This window comes from Leucopleurus acutus (genome assembly GCF_964270905.1).
Source record: "Leucopleurus acutus genome assembly, chromosome: 13".
NCBI classification, from domain to species: domain Eukaryota; kingdom Metazoa; phylum Chordata; class Mammalia; order Artiodactyla; family Delphinidae; genus Leucopleurus; species Leucopleurus acutus.
The window spans coordinates 23,477,093-23,498,311 of record NC_139155.1 but is presented as its reverse complement, the minus strand read 5'-3'; the positions used below and the strand labels follow the sequence as shown (position 1 = coordinate 23,498,311).

At 36.4% G+C, this 21,219-nt stretch overlaps 1 protein-coding gene across 1 annotated transcript in view; it reads left to right on the top strand.

Annotated features, from left to right (window-relative positions):
- ME2 (malic enzyme 2) overlaps positions 1–20,949 on the top strand; it is a 53,887-nt gene extending 32,938 nt beyond the window's left edge. Inside the window, exons 11-16 of the mRNA XM_082852464.1 lie at positions 1,402–1,516; positions 4,175–4,317; positions 10,012–10,114; positions 16,899–16,969; positions 17,468–17,566; positions 20,127–20,949. Of these exons, the coding sequence (XP_082708590.1) occupies positions 1,402–1,516; positions 4,175–4,317; positions 10,012–10,114; positions 16,899–16,969; positions 17,468–17,566; positions 20,127–20,294 (699 nt within the window). The 3' untranslated portion in view covers positions 20,295–20,949. The remainder of the gene's footprint in view (positions 1–1,401; positions 1,517–4,174; positions 4,318–10,011; positions 10,115–16,898; positions 16,970–17,467; positions 17,567–20,126) is intronic.
- The last annotated feature ends 270 nt before the right edge of the window (positions 20,950–21,219 follow it).

Sequence of the window (21,219 nt, the reverse complement as noted above, 5' to 3'; positions counted from 1 at the left end):
TAATGAGTCGAGTTTAGAATGAATACAAGTGAGAAGAAACCCTGTGCATCTGCAAGTTCAGGGTATATTTTTCTTTTAAGATGAGTTTTAGGCTTCGTATCTCTCCTGAGGACCCAAAACACAGCCCTCCTTTCTGAGATTTTGAGAGTTTCCTGTTGAAGCCCTCATGGCAGAGCTGTGGTCTTCCTGGGAGCAGGCATGTGAAACCACTGTTCTGAGAACTTGGATCTGTTGAGGCTGTATTTCACTCATTTAATTACTTCCCAAGTGATGATGGTGTACTACTTTTCCCAGCCCCTGCTGGTCCTTACCTGGGGTTATTCTGAAGTTCTGATGGAAAAAGTCACCGTTGCATGGGAGGTCTTCTCTTTTAACAAAATAAGGATTTCTCAGCCTGGTTGGTTTTTGCATTCCACATGTTTTTGTCTGCTTTACATTGTTGAGAAATTCTTCATTGTTCTAGTGTGTCAGTGGTATATCTCCTGCCCTTGTGACACTACTAAGGAGTTAATTTTTACAGTTTTTGACCTGGGATTTGGTGAGGAAAGTATGTTCCTTCATTCAGCTATCTTGAACCAAAATTCCCCTTTCCTCTTGTTTCTGAACTTTTGGTAGTGTAAGTCCATGATGTCTATCTGAAATTCTGAAATCCTAAAAACTCTGAAATCCCTGAGTTTTTCTTCAAATTCATTTGGTTATAAATCTGACAGACCTGAACTTACCTACTAACTTTGGTAGCAAGACCAAAGAGGGTATTTCTAATCTTCACCTTTTGTACTTGGTGTGACTATTCATAAGTTCTGTTCAGTTGTGGAGTGCCCATTGCGAGGGTATTTGTGATATATTATCATAAGACAGTTCTAAAATATGAAATTCTGAATTTTAAAACACAGCTAGCCCAGATAAGGGATTGTGGGCCTTTGTGCCCTATTGGATTTAGGGGGACTTCACAGAGTAAATGAGTTTCTGAGAGGGATTAGTAAGTTTCTGGTTATAATGGAATTTGATTTGTATTTTATATTTGGGTTTATGAGCAATATGAAGATAGAATTGGAAGATATGGGTTAAAAAGAAAGGTACATTGGGCTTCCCTGGTGGCGCAGTGGTTGAGAGTCCGCCTGCCGATGCAGGGAACACAGGTTCGTGTCCCACATGCCGCGGAACGGCTGGGCCCGTGAGCCATGGCCGCCGAGCCTGCGCGTCCGGAGCCTGTGCTCCGCAACAGGAGAGGCCACAACAGTGAGAGGCCCGTGTACCGCAAATAAAAATTAAAAAAAAAAAGGTACATGAAAATGAAACGATATTCTTATTGTAGAAACAATATGTGACTTATAATGATGTCTTTTCAATTAATCCTTAATAAGCAATTACTAAAAAACTGTATTTTATCTAAAAATTCAGGGGCGGAAAGCTACAATAGACAGTCATCAGGAACCATTTGCTCACTTAGCCCCAGAGAGCGTACCTGATACTTTTGAAGATGCAGTAAATATACTTAAGCCTTCAGCTATAATTGGTAAGTAAAGTTGTTGTCAAGTCATTCTGTTACTTACCTGTGTAATGCCAGTCATAACTTCCATGCAGGATTACTCAAAATGAAATGACAGATTTTACCTAGCCTTCAGCATATATAATGTTTTCTATGATAGCTTTTTTTAAATTGGAGTATATCTGATGTGCAATAGCATCTAAGTGACAGGTGTAAATGTAGTGATTCACAATTTTTAAAGGTTATACTCTATTTATGGTTATTATAAAATATTGGCTATGTTCCCTGTGTTGTAGGTGGTAGCTTTTAGAGACAGTGTGTAAAGCTTTGTTAATGGATGTTGCTTGTACTTCTAACTTCTAGAAGCTGTGTGATTGAGCATGCTTTGCTTTTAGAGTTGGTATAACTGGTGGGCTCGAAACCTGAAAAAGACCAAGGTTATTTGATAGACCAAGAAAATCCTATGCAGAGTTAAAGATTTTCACTGGCAACAAAGCTGTAAGCCTTTGGTATGTTTTTAAGAATCAGGCGTTGCATAGCTGACATCAGACTGTGCAACATGGCATTAAGTTCAGAGCAGAAAATGTAAAAGTCTTTAAAAGAGGGACTATTTCATTTCCTATATAGCTGTAAGATTTGAAGCTATAATTTTTCTTGTAATTTTGCCAATTTCTTGGAGGAGCTCTGTGAAATGTTAAATAGTAAACTTACTGTTTTAAGTCTCAAGCAGTTTTTATGGTTAGGAAAAGGATGTCTGTATTAGCTTCTTCACTGATTAGAACTCATAATTTTTTAGAGTGAGAAGTAATCTTAAAGATTGCAAGTGTGTCTCTCTCAAAACTCAGTATGGAAACCTAAGAATCTGTCCATTGACTCAGTCCCTGGAGGGTCAAGGAAACAAAAAGAAAAAAATGTTTAATTCTTTTAGAACTCATGGATTCCTAAGGCTATGTCCACATACCTCCACATGGGGAAACACTGAGTAGAAGTTCCTTTTTTACATGAGAAAAACAAGCACAGAGATGTTAAGCAACTTGCCCAAGATTTGTGAATATTTCATATAGCCAGTAGTGACCGAGCAAGCACTAAAACTTTGGTCTCCAGATCAGTATTTTTCTCTATTACATATCAGTTTATAAAATGGAATTTAAAATTTCTTTGACTGTTGAATGTAAGTCTTATTGGATGAACTGTGTAAGCACTCAGCCGAGGCATTGCTTGGTCATCCCCAGATTCCCACCATGGGCTAAGTATTCTTCCTTCATGCCGTGCTTCTATGCACTGCATGCTTAGAACCTGTTACAGGTTTTCTGGTTTTCTGTTTACTCTGTCGTTTTTTCTCTCAACTATAAGCTGCCTGCATTATGCTCATTTTTATATCCTAATGGCCTAATACAGTGTCTCAGACATTGTAGGGGCTTATTAAAAGGTCATTAAACTGAACTCAATCAAGAAAGTGGATTGTGGGGCTTCCCTGGTGGCACAGTAGTTGAGAGTCCGCCTGCTGATGCAGGGGACACGGGTTCATGCCCCGGTCTGGGAAGATCCCACATGCCGCGGAGCGGCTACGCCCGTGAGCCATGGCCGCTGAGCCTGCGCGTCCGGAGCCTGTGCTCCGCAACGGGAGAGGCCACAACCGTGAGAGGCCCGCGTACCGCAAAAAAAAAAAAAAAAAAAAAAAAAGTAGATTGCTTTAGTCAAGAAGATCTTTTATCACTTCTGAACTCCTATTATTTTATAATGAATACCACAGAGTTTAACAAGTTAACATTTGAGGTGCAAGTTTTTAATTAAAACAATTTTTTTAATTGTGGTAAAATACACATAACATAAAATTTGCCATAACCATTTATAAGTGTACAGTGAGGTAGTGTTAAGTGCATTCACATTGTTGTGCAACCAATCTCCAGAACCCTTTTTACCTTGTAAAACTGAAGCTCTCTGTGCACCTGAAACTATCACAACATTGTTAATCAGCTATACTCCAATATAAAATAAAAAGTTAAAGGGAAAAAAAAAGCTGAAGCTCTATGCCTGTTAGACCAGTGGTCCCCAACCTTTTTAGCACTAGGAACCGGTTTCATGGAAGATAATTTTTCCACAGACCAGGGAGGGGGATGGTTTTGGGATGACTCAAGCATATTACATTTATTGTGTACTTTATTTCTATTATATTACATTGTAATATATAATGAAATAATTATACAGCTCACCGTAATGCTGACAGGAGGCAAAGCTCAGGTGGTAATGCGAGCAGTGGGGAACGGCTGTAAATGCAGATGAAGCTTCGCTCCCTCACCCTCCGCTCACCTCCTGATGTGCGGCCTGGTTCCTAACAGGCCACAGACTGGTACCAGTCCGTGGCCCCGGGGTTGGGGACCCCTGTGTTAGACAACAACTACATGATGGAGGTAGTCTTATACTCTTTTTATTGCGCACAATTTACAATATCTGGGGTAGACAATAAATATTTAAGTGAAAATTTTTGACATTTTATTGTTTCTCTTTTCAGATTTAAGATTGGAATTATCTCAGCAATGCAAAATCTTATCTTTGTAATGGGATAAGCACAGGTCTTATCTTTACCTGTGCTTTTGTTGTGTTGTTATAGAAATGCTATTGATGAGAAGGCTATGTTTTACTTGTAATGAAGTTCCTTTTTTTTCCCCCCTTATTTTATTACAGGAGTTGCAGGAGCTGGCCGACTTTTCACTCCTGGTGTAATCAAAGCCATGGCTGATATCAATGAGAGGCCTGTAATATTTGCATTAAGTAATCCTACAGCACAAGCTGAGTGCACAGCTGAAGAAGCATATACACTTACAGAGGTATTAATAATAGTATGAATTGGTTATGTCTATTATTTTCCCTCTATTAGCCTATTAGTTATACATTCTTGAATAATTCTTTTTATGGTTGCTCTAGAGATTACAGCATGTATCCATGAATCGTCAAATTCTGATGTAAATTATTGCTTGTATCAATTCTGGAAAGCAGTTACTTTATATATCCATTTTAATACCCTCAGGCCTTTTGTGCTATTGTTGTGCATTTTAATTCTCTCTATATTTTAAATCCCCAAAGACATTCTTTTTGTTTTAAACAAAAATTATTCATTTAGATTTATCTACATTTTAATATTTTCTATTGCCATTGTGTCCTTCATGCATACCTGTGCTTCTATCTAGGATTATTTCTTCTACCAGAAGAACTTACTTTAAGTGTGGGTCTGATGAATTCTCTTGATAATTTCTTTATTTTGCCTTCATTTTGAAGGATATTGTTTCACTCTGCATGTAAGTCAGAGTTGGTAGATACTTTATTTCAGAACTTTGAATGTATTGTTCTTTTGTTTTCTGACTTCTGTTTTCTTTTTGATAGACCATTTTGTCTTCGGTTTTAAGCAGTTTTTCTACTATGGACTTAGGTGTGGTTTTCTTTGTATTTATTCCACCTGAGGACTGTAGAGCTCCTGAATCTGTGGCTTAATGTCTTTTTGGACACATTCTGTCTCTTCTCTTGTAGGACTCCAGTTATGTGAATGTCAAGACTTTTTCACCATATCTAATATGTCTCTTACACTATTTTCTATGTATACCATCCTGTTTGTTCTCTGTGTTTCAATCCTGTGATTTTCTTTGGACTTATCTTCCAGTTTGCATATTCTCTTTTCAGCTGTGCTAAATCCGTTGTTAGGTTCTTAATTTTATTGTATTTTTCACTTGTGGAATTTTATTTCATTCTTTCCATAATTCATTAATTTAGCGTTACAGACTTAAAATCACGTATTATAGAAATAATCAATTTATAAATACTACTTTCTTGCCCTCACATGTCATGAAATAATTGTTTTTACCCTCTTCACATGTATCTTCACCATCATAGGGCCATTCTTTTGAGTCATGTGACAGCTCCCTGGAACAAATTTTTACTTTCATCTAAATTGTTTAAAATTTAGCTCTTTTGAATTCTTTGACACTGCCACTGGGTTATATCCCAGGTAAAAGTATCTGCTTGTATACTGTTAGGACAGTTCTTTTTCCCTTACTGTTCTATAGAGATATATTTGTAATCTCCACAATGTAATCACTTCCTGTATTGTTCTTGCAAGTGATCTTTAAGTGACTCTAGGAAGTGATTTTTTTCTTTTAAGTTGGTTACAATGTTGTGTTAGTTTCAGATATATAGCAAAGTGATTCAGTTATATACTTTTTCATTTTTTTGTATTTGTTTCCATTATAGGTTATTACAAGATGTGCTTTACAGTAAACCTTTGTTGTTTAGGAAGTGATTTTTAAAGCCTTGTTTACAGTGATATATAGGAGTAGTAATTGTTAGGTCATACCCTTGAGAAAAATTAATAAATTTTATAAATGTTTTTGTCTCTATTAAAAGTATTTTATTATGGAAAATTTCAAGCATATACAAAAGTAGAAAGAACAGTATAATTAACTCCCATGTACCAATACCCTGCTTCAAAAGTGATCAGCTTATTGCCAATCTTGTTTCTTCTACATCTTACTCACCTTAGAGTTTGAAGCCAGTCTCAGACATATCATTTTATTATAAATATTATAGTATATCTCTCAAAAGTTAAGGATTCTTTTAAAAATATAATCACAGTATTATCACACCTCACAATTTTAACAATATTTTTTAATTACTTATTTGATTCTTTTGTATAGCTTTCAGTTCTCTGCTAAAATTTTGTCTTGTCATTTAATTTCTTGAATATATGAATCATAATTAAGGTTAATGTCTGATAGTAACAAATATCTCACTCTCTGTGAGTCCATTTCTATTATCTGTCTTTCTTCTTGGTTATCCAGTTCTTATCTTTTTGTAAACCTAGTTTTACTTCTGTCTTTCACTTCCTTATTGAGTGCTAGGTAGTGTGGATGAAGGATAGTAGCAATAATTTGAGGCTCGGAATGAAGTTACCTTCCTCCATAGCAGCTTTGCCTTTCCTTTTGGAGGCTGTTAGTCTGGGGCAGCTCCATGTAATTCAGCAGGATGTGGTCCATGGGAGGCCTCATCTGTTTCCACAGTTTACGGTTTCTCTTGGGTATGAATCAAAAACCTTGGGGTATTTTTTTTTTTTTTTTTTTTTTTGTGGTACGCGGGCCTCTCACTGTTGTGGCCTCTCCCGTTGCGGAGCACAGGCTCCGGACGCGCAGGCTCAGCGGCCATGGCTCACGGGCCCAGCCGCTCCGCGGCATGTGAGATCTTCCCGGACCGGGACACGAACCCATGTCCCCTGCATCGGCAGGTGGACTCTCAACCACTGCGCCATCAGGGAAGCCCAACCCTGGGGTATTTATCAGCACCCCTCACCCGTAGTGGTCTCTGAAGTATACTTTTTCTCTCTCTGTCATCATGAGACTCCTGATAACTTCAGTGCTCAGGCACTCAGCCACAGATTTTCCTTTTGAAATCACTCACCTGAAGGAGGAAAGCTTCAAATGCTGGGCCCAAATACCTTGCTTTCCTCTTTTTTTGGATATTGACTGTCTCCACCTCCAAGCTCTCCCTATCTTGGTAGCACTCCCACTTCCTTAAAACATATTTTTAATATATTTTATCCAGTTTTTCTCATTGTTACCAGAGGGAGAATTGGTGTGAAACAACCTAGAAGACTATTGCCAAAGTAGAACTCTCAGAACTTTCTGAACTTAATATTCACGCTCTTGATATATTTAGCATTGTTTTTTTCTCATTGTTACAAATTTTATTTTGACACATATATTCTCTCAAAATTCCTTTTGTTTCTACATTGCCACTTTGTGTTAGTCAAAATAAATTTGCTTGACTAGTGGCTTCCAACAGTTATAATAATTACTGAAACTTCTAATAATTATTGAAATCTTTTCTTTTGAACTCATCCACAAAGTCAGCATACAGATATATTAAAAAAAAAAATCAGTCTCTTTAGTATACTGTCTTACTTCTTTACCAAAGAGTTGTATTACTATTAGCTTGATTGCTCATCCTCTTCACCTGTCTTTACTACTTAAAACTAATGGTTATTGCCCCCCAAATTAAATCTTAGTCTTACACAAAGACTAGTTGATAAATATACTCCATGTATTATGGGTCTTGGCATTTCCAAAATATAAAAAATTTAAATGTTTTGGGCAGTAGTAGTATATCAGTAGAAGACTTCAAACATTTAAGAATTTTATTTTTTGAATAAATGTTATTGTAATAGATGTACACCGTTTGAATGAATAAAAATTCCTCAAGGAAACCAGTTTGACACACTGTATCAGTTCTGAGATGCAAATTTTCTCACAATTTTTATAACTTTGAAATTGTGTTATCTCTTAAAAATGGTAAAAAAGCATTGTGTCATAGTTTAATTTTACATAATTTTTTTCTTAGTGTTACATAAAATAATGGCATAAATGTACGTATTTGTAGTTACTGCTAAAATTTTAAGTGTCCTTTTGTTTTTGGTGGAGGGATGTCTCAGTGCTAGTCTAACACCCTCTGCTGCTTAGGGAGAAAAGTGCGTTTAAAAAAAAGTGTTTTTATATTTTAATGGCCAGTTGCTCAAAGAACAAAGAATAGGCTAACCTGGACTTCAGAATGAGAATACTGTTATCATTAAGGTCTTGCCACATTTAAGCTATAGGTTGATTATGAAAGAAGAAGAATTAAAAGAAAAAAAGATGGCCTGTTGTGACCACCTAGAGGGGTGGATTAGGGAGGGGGACACAAGAGGGGGAGGATATGGGGATATATGTATACATACATATAGATGATTCACTTTGTTATACAGCAGAAACTAATACAACATTGTAAAGCAATTATACTCCAATAAAGATGTTAAAAAAAAATGGCCTGGAGAAGATGAACTGCTGTTGAATCTTGCCATTCTAGAGAAGATGCCCAAGATCTTTCTAAATCTCCAAATTTACTGACATGAGGATATAACATTTTCCCCATAAAGAGCTATATTGTATAATCCACTTTATAAATCTATTAAAATTAATGGTGGCACAAAAATAATCTATATTATTATATACATTGTGGTAACTCATATGGCATTAACCATGATCTTCAAAGAAACAAAATTTTTGTCACAAATAAAGCTAGGCTTAGAACAGGTAGAGAATGGTAGTAACTATCTGTAGAAAATTCTATAGCTTTCTGGAGTTGTAGGTCCAAGACACTCACCTGGGCCCACCACTGGCACAGTTGACTTGCTTCTACACATAAACCTGAGATCATTTTGAAATTGAAAGTATGTCTTGTAAAAGTAATAATTACTACACATGGTAGATCTTCAGGTTGTCCAAAGGGTCAAATTCTTGAGTGCTAAATCCACTAATGCCAAGGGTCTACTATATTTCAAAGAATAATCACTCTTGCTATAATACACATCTGTAGATGTAGGGAAAAGATAAAGTATTATCTAAACACTTAAAATAACTCTGTCAAATGTTTAGGTGTCATGTCATTTTGTGCATCCTACTGTGTGGAGATAGTTCAGCTTTCTGTGAATCACCTTTTAACTTCATCTAAGTAGCTGTTTAAACATGACTTCCTTTAGTTATACCTCAAGTATTCCAAGATAAGTTATCCTGTTTGAAAACTATTGTTTTCTTGCCTTTTTTTTTTTTGGTCAGGTAGGGGTGCGACAGATGGAATTTGTGGGGGAAAATTATATATAAAGGATTTATAAATTAACCTTCAGGTACTTTTCAATTCCATGGGCACCAAATTCTCTTAGAAATACTGAAGGTGCTAGTAAAATGTATTATATGCTGTTATAGAGCACAGTACTAAAATTGGTGGATACAACAAATTTGGAGACTTCCTTTTCTTTAACAAGACAACATGCCATGTTTTTCTGGAGTGACTGTGGTTATACCATATGCCTGTTCTATAAACTTCCTATCTAGGGGGCATTGTAGCATAATAGAAAACCATGGGTTTTAGAATTATAAAAATCTGGATTCAAGATTAACTGCTATAGTTATGATGTGTGACTTTTTACAAAGTACTTGGAAATATTTAAGCCTTTGATTTCTGAGATTTTTTAAAAATATGTATTAGTGAAATGGAGATGATAATCTCATAAGCCTTCTATGTGGGCTAAAATTAACTGAGTTAACACATTTAAAGCACCTGGTACAGAGCCAGAAACAGCAGATGTACAGTAAATGGTAGCAGTTTAATTTTTGATGTTTTCCCCTCATTCACAGATGTTTATAGCAGTCTTTATTATTAGGGATGATATTTTTTTGCCGTCTACATTTGTTAAGTTTTAAAGGAAATAGAAGTGTCAGGTTTTAAAGAATTTATTAATGGACTTTTTCAACTTTGAATGCTTGCTATGCATAAAACAAACCTTATTCTAATAAGGATTTGAATGAGAGGATTATGTTTTATAGTAAATTATGCCTATTTTGCAAGTAGTATATTGGTCTACTACAGGGTTTAATTTTGTTTTAATTCACCTCAATTTTCTAGTCCACATAAAGTAACAAAATTGAGGTTATTTCATTTCTCAACAGGGAAGGTGTTTGTTTGCCAGTGGCAGTCCATTTGAGCCAGTGAAACTCAGTGATGGGCAAGTCTTTATACCAGGTCAAGGAAACAATGTATATATTTTTCCAGGTAAATGCCACCATTATTTATGTTATAGAGTAATCATTAATAATTACATTAAAATTCCTTATGAAATTCTTTAGAATTTAAGATTTAAAAAACAATGGTATTTACAGGATTTTGCTATGAATGTACAGGAAAACTCAAGGAATTCAGCAAATCCAACTTGCTCTATTTCCCCTAAAAATTTATTTATTCATACCGTTCATTAAATTTGTTTTTATTATAGAAATAAAGTAGTACCTGGTTCATAAAAATGCAAAAGGAACAGAATGTTAAAAAATTATTTAACCTATCTCCCCTTGGTACCTCCTTATCATACTTATCAGCTATAACCACTGTGGTTTTCTTTGAGTTTTTCTGATGGTTACCATCATGACTGGCACACTTCTCCCTTATCTTGATTCTTCCAACTCTAGACTATATGTGTGAACTTCCAACTGTGAAATCTAAGTAATAGTCCACACGTAATACCTAATACCTCCTAATACCTTGCTTTCTCTCTCTACCTGTCAATTTCTATTACTACTTTTAGTTTTCCTGGTAGTTACCTTTATCTCTGTATAATAAAGAGCTTTTGTAAGCAATTTAAGACAGTTTTTATTAGCTTGCCATAGTAAAAATGAAAAAAAAAATCTGGTGTTTAGCTTTCTTATCTCTTCTTATTTTATCTCTCAACTATGGTTGGTATTTCTACATTGCAGAGAAATTTTTGAAACTTACATTGTGTTCTGTTGTTTTCCATGTTTTGTCTCTGGATTGATTCTGAAATTACATGATTATATGTTACTCATGTCTAAACAAGAGTGTGGTTTGATAAATACAGTAGAACCTGCAATTCTTTTGACACTCAAAAACTTTTGACACTCAAAGTCTTTTAAGTGTCAAGTATAATGAATCCTCCTCTAATTTCTTGCCAGCTTCCTTCATTTCATCCTGATCCTGCCCCACAGCAAATCATTTCTGTGGTGCTTCTCTCTTGCCCATGTACACTCTTCCTCTTTGTGTTGGTCTCATTTTTCTGGAATACATCTTTGAATAAGTTTTTTTATGAAGCATGGATGAAAACTGAGTTTTTATGTATCTGAAAATGTCTTTATTTTGTTCTCTCGCTTGATGGTTTGGTTGGGTAGAGATTTGTAGATTCAAAGTCATTTTTGTCAGACCTTTGGAAACATTTCTCCATCACTTCCAGTGGCCAGGGTTGCTGATGAGAAATCTGGTGTCAATGAGATTCTCATTCCTTTATACCTACTAGCTTTGTCTCCCTAAAAATGTTTCAGTGTTTTCTTTATCTTTAGATCTCTGAAATATTAGTGGGATGCATCCAGGTTTGGGCTTTATTTCCATCATGCATGTCTGCAGGTGGACCAATTCACTATATTTTCTTTTCCAAAGGATTTTTTGTTCTGTCTTCCCCCCCCCCCCTTATTTCTTTCCTTTCATTATTTCTGTTTTTCCCTTATGGAACTTGTGTTAGACCATGGTCAAATCCCTCTGTTGCCCTGACTTGTAACTTTTATTCATATTTTCACCTCTTACCTTTTTTGTTCTTTAATATGGGGGATTTCTGTGGTGTTTGTTAATTTATCTGTATCTGTTTTGGTTTCCTTTTTCCTTTTTTTTTTTTAGCACTTCTAGTGTATGTTTTGTTTCAACAGTCTTTTTTTATTGAAAATTTCAAACATATACAAAAGTAGAGGGAAGAATGAAATCCCATGTTCCATTCTCCCACTTTTTGGCAGTTATCAATTTGTAACCAGTGTTATTTAATCTATACTCCCACCCACTCCACCTTCACTGGGTTATTTTAAAGCAAATCAGAGACATCATATAATTTCATTAATAAGTGCTTCAGTATGTGTCACTAAAAAAAATAATTTTTAAAAAATTAAACATAATCATAATAGTGGTATCACACCAAAGGAAATAAATAATAATTGCTTAATATCATATCATCAACTCAGTAGGTTCAAATATTATTTTTCACTCTCAATACCTTTTCTTGTCATAGAATAACTTTTTAATAGCCACTTTTTTTTAAGCTTGCAGCATCCTTTCAGATCTCTCCTGAGAGTTATTAAGATTCTTTTAAATATTTCTTCCTTTGTGCTGTTTATTTTCCAGAAGTTTCTGGTAATCCTTAGTTTATTCATTTTAATGAAAGAATTATGTTGAGTAAAATAGTGATTTGGCATGAATTTCCTTTGTACTTGTGTCTTTCTCCTTGTGGGCCTCTCCCTGAATAACTGACCGCAGGCTCTAAGATTTTAGGACAGATTTATCGCACACATAGGCTGGCATCAAGGAAGCACGTTATTATAACTGTTGTTAAAATAAAGATTTTGGGCCTGTGAATATCCTAGTGCACTTTCGTCCTTTTTCTAGTGCACTTTCCTCCTTTTCCCCCCAGCAGAGTGGTTGTGTAGAGTTCTGCTCTGCTTGTCTCTTGAAATCTAGCATCTGTAACAGAAACTCTGCCATCACTGATGATCCCCTTGTAGAACTGGATAATGTTCAAAATCACTCTGTTCCACCCAACAGTATTTCTCTGGCATAAAGACCATGAAAATAATACTTCTTTGCTGATTTTAACAAAGCCACTTTTAATATCGTATTTGACTAATGAGGAATTCGGCAGTTGATTACTTTTATATAACATTTCAATGTTCCAACTTTATTAATAACAGTTATTAGGACTATAAATATAGACAAAAGAATGACTTGGTAGCAGAGGTTAAAATGGGCTTAAAAACAGGATTGGCCAAAAGAACGATCAAAAAGCAGTTAAAAACTAAAGTCTTTGGAAATGTTTGAATTACCTACTCCAGCAATTATACCTGGATGAACAACACAATTAAAACCTAAAAGGGCCAGAGCCTTCCTAATCAGGAAGAAGTGACTTAGAGGTAAAGCTGTGCTTTTCATGGAGAGAGGTCAAGAGTTGGGAGTCTGGCACCTGTAAAGGATGGGATGCTAGTGAGCCACCTCCCACTTTGGGCTGAAACCTTAAAGGACTGTACCTTGGAGTGTGGGTATAGTTTGCACTTGAGGTGATCTGGAAAACCTCAAGCCTTTGTTTTGGCCTACCAGCGCCCACAAGTGCCTGGCAGAAGCAAGCAGAAGTCTTCTTTGGTACAAGATAACACTATCCTATTCCTCAAGTTACTTTTACAAATAAATTTTCAAATACAACCCTAGTTAAGAAATAAAAGATAATGAAGCACATAAAGAGACAAGCCAACACAAGCCAAAAGTAGCAGATACAACAAAAAGAAAACTCGGGAACTCTAAATATCAGACAAGTGCTATGAAACAAATACGCTTATTATGTGTATGGGATAAAAGCCAAGCTTGAGAAATTCAGCCAAGTAACACTAAATTCTACAATTGAAAAATACAATAAATTAAGAACTCAGTGAATGAGGCTTACAACAGATTAGACCAAAGGAAATTAATAAACTGGAAGATAGGCCAGAAGAAAGGATCCAGAGACCAAAAAAGGGGGGAAATATAGAAAAACAGATATATACCGTTAATTGATATACATCTAATTGAGGTCCCAGAGAAAGAAGAGAGTAAGTAAAGCAGAGGCAATAGTTACAGGCCTCATGGCTGAGAACTGACAGATGACATCACTACACAATATTCAGGAAGCTCAGTGAAATCCACATGGGATAAGTAAAAAGAAATCTACATCCAGTAACATCCTTGTGAGGCTTCAGAAAACAACAACAAAGAGAAGACTGTGAATTCAGCCAGAGCAAACAGATTTCCTTCAAAGGAATAATTGTCAGGCCAACTGACTTCTCAACAGCAACAAGAGGCCAAAAGACAATGGAGTGACCTGTGTGAGTGGCTTCTACAAAATACTTGTGAAGCTAGAGCTCATTACACAGTGAAAAGCCCCTTCAAGGATTAAAACAAAATGAAGATATCTTCAGAAGAGGAAAAAAAGAGGATTCACCATCTGCGGACATGTAAGAAAGGAAAGTAAATTCTAAAGAGTATTCCTTAGGCAAAAGACAAGTAATCCCAGCTAGAAGCTCAGAGATATAGGAAAGAATGAAGAGTAAAGAAAGTTGTGAATATTTGAGTTAAACAAAAGGAACGTTTTATGTGTTGGGCAAAACAATAATGACGTGGGATTTTGAAAGATATAGAGACAAAATTAAAAGGCACAATAGTAATAGCTTATCGGTTACATAGAGTTAAACTGTTAGGAGATCCTAACTTCCATTGTCTTGCAGGAGGGCAGACTAAAAATTAACATGAAACTTTGATCAGAATGCATGTTATAAATTTTAAGATAACCACTAGATGACTAGAAGAACTTCCAAACTATGATAAGAGAATATTAGGGGAGGAAATGAAATGATTTTTTTTAAATCCAAAATGCAAGAAAGAATAGGAAAGGGAATATGGAACAGACAAACGTAAGAAGACAATAGATTTTGCCCCAAACATTTAATTAACTACATTAAACGTAGATGGAACGAATATTCAACTTAAAAAAAAAATTATCTAGAGGCAGGGTTAAAATAATGAAGCTATTAACCACTGTGATCCTCTTCCCATCCCTGAGTAACTGAGTTACCATACTTCCCCACTCTGGCCAAAGACTGCTGGGATACTCTTTGAATAGTGTGAAACCCCGAATAGGGTTTGCCGTATTCGTGCTCATAGCAATCAATTTTTTAAGTTCCTAACTCTTACATATGAGAAACACTCAAAGGAAGGGATTTTAAGGAAAATCCCTTATATGAACAGTTTATTTCATAAAAAAAACTAAATAGACAAACAGAAAAAAGCAGTTTAGGAAAAAACAGATTATGTGGGGAAATGGAATGTTAAAAAAAAAAAAACTATCAGTATCCTCATGGAGACAAATATTCCAGACACAAGACAGAATTTTATTTTTTAAAAAATTTGAAAACAAAAATGAGCTCTGGAAAATAAAAAGTTTGGTAGGAGGATTATAAGAAAAAGTTGAAGAAGTCATCTGGAAATAGAGCAAAGATCAGAGGATGGAAAATAAAGAAAAGAAAATTAGAGGACTAGTCCAGGAGGTGCAATATCAGAAAGTAGAAATTTCAGGGAGAGAGAACAGAAAAGTGGAGGGAAGGAAATTATCAACGACTTCATGAACATTTCCCCAAATTGCAAGACCCAATTTCCAGATAGGAAGGGCCCACCTACCAAGTGCCAAATATGGTGGGCAAAAGTAATGCACCTCAAGGCACACATTGTGAAATAACAGAACATTAGGTACAAAAAAAGATCCTACATACTTCCAGAGATGCAACAAAAAGATAATTGTTGAAAAAGGATCTGGAGTCAAATTGGCACCAGACTTCTCACCAACAATGCTGGAAGCCGTGAGGTATTGAAATAATGCCTTACAATTCTGAAGGAAAATTATTTCCAAATTAGAATTTTAAACCCAGACAAACTACCAAATAAAGTGGAAGGTAGTAAAAACGTGAGTGAGTGTGTGTGTGTGTGTGTGTGTGTGTTGGGGTGCTGGCGGGGGCTCTTCAAAAATGCAAGATTTCCAGAAATGGATCTCCTATGCATTGTTTTTCAGAAAACTACTGGAGAATATATCCTATCCAAAAAAAGGAGTAACAAAAATACTAGGAAGAAGTGAGATTTAGGAAATGGACTCAACTTAGAAGCAAAGGGAATCCCCATGAAGATGAAGAGAGTTTCTAGGATGACAGCTCCATATCTGGAATGGAGAGCAACCAAGCCAGATTGGAGTTTCAGCAGAGATTTATTCTCGAGGATGAAATTAGAGAAATGTGAAATAGCTGAAATTACTAGATGATTTAGACAACTAAATGAATAAGTGTCTCAGCATGAAATAATTTTAAGTACCGAAAAAGCAGGACAATAACCTTAGGGAAAACAAAAAGGCAGAAGAGGAAAAGTTAGGATATAATGTTACTACACGGCTCAGCTGTGAAGAGCACTTATGAAGTCATAATAATATAAACACTGATTCAACCAAAATTATGCTCTAACTATATTGGTAAGAGGGCTGGAAATGTGCAAGAAAGCGAAATACTTATTTCCAACAGGAAGGAGTCGGTGATCTCCAAAACTCAAAGTCAATCAGAAGAAATAGAAGCAAGCTGTGAGAGAGAGAAATACTAAAATAATCAGCTAAAAGAATTAAAAGTAGTTACTTCTGTAGAGCAAGAAATGGAGGATTAGAGATGGACTGGGAATTGATTTTTTTTAATTCAGTATCAACATTTTTTTTTTAATATTTATGTATTTTTGGGTCTTAGTTGCAGCGCACGGGCTCTTCCTTGTGGCGCATGGCTTTCTCTAGTTGTGGCGCGTGGGCTCAGTAGTTGCGGTGCATGGGCCTAGTTGCCCCGCAGATTGTGGGATCTTAGTTCCCCAACCAGGGATCAAACCCCCATCCCCTGCATTGGAAGGCGGATTCTTAACCACTGGACCACCAGTGAAGTCCCGGAAATTTATGTTTTTGTAACAACTGTTGATGAATTGTATGCATTTGTAATTTTGATAAATGTGAAAACTAAATTGAGAAAAGCCATTTGATATTTCTAAAATTGTTTCTTCTAATAAGTAAGAATTATAACAGTTAAAGATCACTTAATTTTAGTTCTCAGATTTATCTTGCCTGCTTCATTGTTTGAAGGGGCTGTTTGGGGTAGGGGTGGGTTACCATTAATTTGCTTTAAATCTAGGAATTTATTTGGCTACTTTCATAATTGGAAGTGACCTTACTAAGTAAACTATTTAAAATGTATTCCAGGTGTGGCTTTAGCTGTTATTCTCTGTAACACCCGGCATATTAGTGACCATGTTTTCCTAGAGGCTGCAAAGGTAAATGTTTTAAATATTGTTTGGTTATTTTATAAAGGATGACTTATAAAGCTGAATGGATCTTAAAAACAGAGAGAGAATGGGTTAAATCTGCCTTATGAGTGGAAAGGAAGTTACTCATCCGTTGCTTTTTTGATTTACCTTCTATTTTGCATAAAATTAATTTATCATTTTTCCAGTGTTGGATTGTAAGCTATGAATCTTTTCATAAATACTGTACCTGTATTACACATATCTGAAAGTAACATAATTGTGACAGCACAGATAAAATGTCTTTAAATCTGATTTTTTAAAAAGTCTTTAAATCCGGTTATTTCTTTACTGTTTAGTGGTAAACGGTTTTAATTTCTGCAGTGGTTTAAGTGTATTCCTGCTAGAAATAAGGAAAACATGTTACCTGTATTATTCTCTGCTCCCCCAACCCTTTCCCCATTTTATTAGTCCTTATTATTCTGTTATTTAAGCAAACAAAAGTAAAGTTCTTTTTTTTCTCTTCAGGCTCTGACAAATCAATTGACGGATAAAGAGCTAGCTCAAGGGAGACTTTACCCGCCACTTGCTAATATTCAGGAAGTTTCTATTAACATTGCTATTAAAGTAAGTAATAATTTATACCTCTTCACATAAATTTTAATGGTGTTTTCTTCATGCAAGTAACACAAGTTCATTAGAGAACAATCAGAAACATTTAGAGGGTGCAAAGAAATTTTAGGTTGCTCATATTCTTACTACAGAATATAACTCACATTTGTTGCCTTCTGTTGTTTTTTCTTCCCAAACACATAATAAAAACGCACACACATGCAGTCACCTGTGCCTGTTTTTAAAATTGGTTTCTCACTGCGGTTTTTTCCACTTAATATATTGTAAGCCTTTCCCCAGGTAAATCAATAATAATTCTCATGATCACTAATGCTTCATGGAATTCTCTTTGTTATATCATAGTTTGCTTAGCCATTTCTCTATTTTGGAGGACATTTAAGCATCTTTCGTTTTGTTAGAAATAATACTGTAGTGAACATCCTTAGATAAGTCTTTATGTGCATTTGTGATCGTTTTTTCTTAAGATAAATTTCTAATCCTAAGAACAAAAGGATTAACATGCTAAGGCCTCTGATACACATGGCCAAATGATTCTTTTTTTTTTTTTTTTTTTTTTTTGCGGTACGTGGGCCTCTCACCGTTGTGGCCTCTCCCGTCGCGGAGCACAGGCTCCGGATGCACAGGCTCAGCGACCATGGCTCACGGGCCCAGCCGCTCCGCAGCATGTGGGATCCTCCTGGACTAGGGCACGAACCTGCATCCCCTGCATCGGCAGGCAGACTCTCAACCACTGCGCCACCAGGGAAGCCCCAGAATACCTTACTATTGTAAAACAACTGAAGAATTTAGAGCCCAGAATTAGGATGAATAGAGTTCAACTTGAGAATTACAGGATATTACAGGTGGGACAGATTTGGGGATGTATCAGTTGGTTAGATTATTGGTGTGTCCGCATGAAAGGTAGTACATGGGGAAATAGACGGAGATCTGTGCTGGGGTTGGTATAGGACAGAGCCCCCACGATCGTCTCTCTTCCCCCTCCTTCTCTGGTGTCCTGAGGCTTTCCTTTTTAGGAGCCACGGGATCAGGTGAGCAGACAGTGCTGTGTATCTGTCGCCCAGCACCACCCACAGCCACTGGGCAGCCCCATATAGTCACCGGTCACCTGCCACATGCCTGCTTGATCAAGGACGACTCCCTCCCATCTCAGGCCTTGCCCCCAGCCTTCTCTGTGGGTACAGATATGTTTCCTACAACAGACTGGGCAATACAGTTGACCCTTGAACAATGCGGAAGTTAATGGCCGACCCTCTGCGCAGTCGAAAATCTACATATAGCTTTACTGTTGGCCCTCAGTTTTCCGAGGTTCCGCATCCACAGATTCAACCAACTGGGGATCACATAGTACATACTTAGTGAAAGAAATTCACATATAAGTGGACCTGCACAGTTCAAACCCGTGTTGTTAAGGGAATTCTGTCTCAAAATAGAGTGAGGTTGACCTAAGACCAAGGACTATCTTGGTCTATCTAATTCCCTTGGAATTAGTTCCAAGGGAACTATCTAATTCCCTTGGAATGGGAATTAGAGGAGGAGGAAGACATAATTGTTTGATTTTTTTTTTTTTTACCACGTATCACTGCATTGTTTTAAAGTTAAAATTAAACCATAACTTGAGAACTTAACTAGATGACAGGCACCATGCTACCCTGTGAGGAAGCTCTTCATACTACCCCACCTTACATCAAAACAGAGTCACAGGCTTTGTCTTCACCACCAGTCATTGTGTGTGGCTCGCCACAAAGATCAGAAATTCATTCAAGCCAGCTTAGGTGGGAAGTAACCTAGCTTAACTGTTTAGGGTCTGGGACCTAGAATCAGAATGCTTTGGGTTTGAAACAACAGTTCTCACTTTAAATAGCTTGGGCAAGTTACTTAAACTCCTCAAACTTTGGTGTTCTCATGTATAAAATGAGAATAATAATAGTACTTGTGTCCTAGAGTTCTTGGGAGGATTAAATGAGATACCCACGTAAAGCACATAGAACGTGCCTGGCACTCAGTGATGGTGGTGGTGAGTTGCCATGTATAGGTTCTAGCCCTAACTTTACTTGACCTTATAGTTCTAGTGTCCAACACCTGATTTATAATAATTTCTATGTCTTTTAATTCAAGTTCTAGAGGAAAAACATCTGGCTCACTTTGGGTTAGATTTTCACCCTAGTCCAGTCACCTATGACTAGGAAGTAGAGTCTCCTACACACGGTCTCAGCAGGGCGGTGGGGAGGGACACAGGTGGGGCAGGCTACCAAGTAGGTCTGCTGGACCAACACACGGTAGAGCTTAAAATTATTGAAGTATTAAGGAAATGCTGATAATAATTCGGGGGGGGACTTTAAAGTCACTTTAAAACACAATGAAGTTATGGTGAGACTGCAGATGTTTTTACCTTTTAATAGTATATGAATGTCTTGAAGTGAGTCAAAGTAATGTTATTTTTTATTATGAAAAAAACGCCATTCTTCCAAATTCATTACTTTGTGTTTTAATAATACTTTTTCTCTTAAATGGGTTAATACTCAGAGTCTACACAGTAATCTTTTTTATTTTTCAGGTTACAGAATATCTATATGCTAATAAAATGGCTTTCCGATACCCGGAACCTGAGGACAAGACCAGATACATTCGAGAAAGAATATGGCGAAGTGAATACGATTCCCTGCTGCCGGATGTGTACGATTGGCCAGAGCCTGCGTCACGCCCTCCACCAACAACGGAATAGAAGCACACCACTGATAAACACTTTCCATGCTTCAGGGACTCCTTTCTTCAGACAAAAAGAGAGGAGTTCTCAAATTTATGGTTTTTTCTGTGTTTTATTCTCCCCTACCACTTTGCTTATTTTTTCCCATGAATCTCCACTTCTGTCTGTACAGGATGGACCTGTTGACTACATTGTTAATGCCCACCTGCACCCTGAAATCAGATGACCATTATGCTTTCATTCTGATTTGTAGCTCATACCACATCAGAGATATTAAAAAGGTACTTGCGAATGTCTTCACTTGTGCTCCTGTTCACTCTTGCCAAAGTATTTGCTATTTACTATTATAGCTAATCATCTGCTCTCACCCAGTTCTTCTAGGGCTACTAAAATAGAAATTTACTTCTGTGGATATGAGTACAGAATTTTGGGAAGAAGCCAAATTTAACCAAATTCTAAGGACAAATTGTCAGTATCTAAAAATGTCCTTTTATTTCTGCTTCATTTTACCTTCATGCTCTGAAATTCCTTTTCAGTAGATAGATCAGGAAAAATCTACTCTATTATGTATTTTCTGGGACTAAACTGAGGCTTAACTATCACGTGGGAGAAATGTGAAGTACTGCCACCTTTAGACAAATAAACTAGTCATTGTTTTCAACAGTGTATAAAAATCTCAGTGTAACTTTTTAAAATAAATATCTTAAATTGCTTCAATTTTGCTCTTTTATTGCCCAACGAGAAATTCAGGTTTGCTTATTATGAAAAACACATATTTTCATTTTCTTCTAGATGATTCTAAAGAAGGGGGTATAGGATACTTGATGCATAAATTATGAGTTTTGACAGCGTGTGACCTAACAGATTAGCCATATGTTTCACATCTAAATGAGCCATATTTAGACTCATCTATGAGTCTATACCCTTATTCCAGTAGTGATGC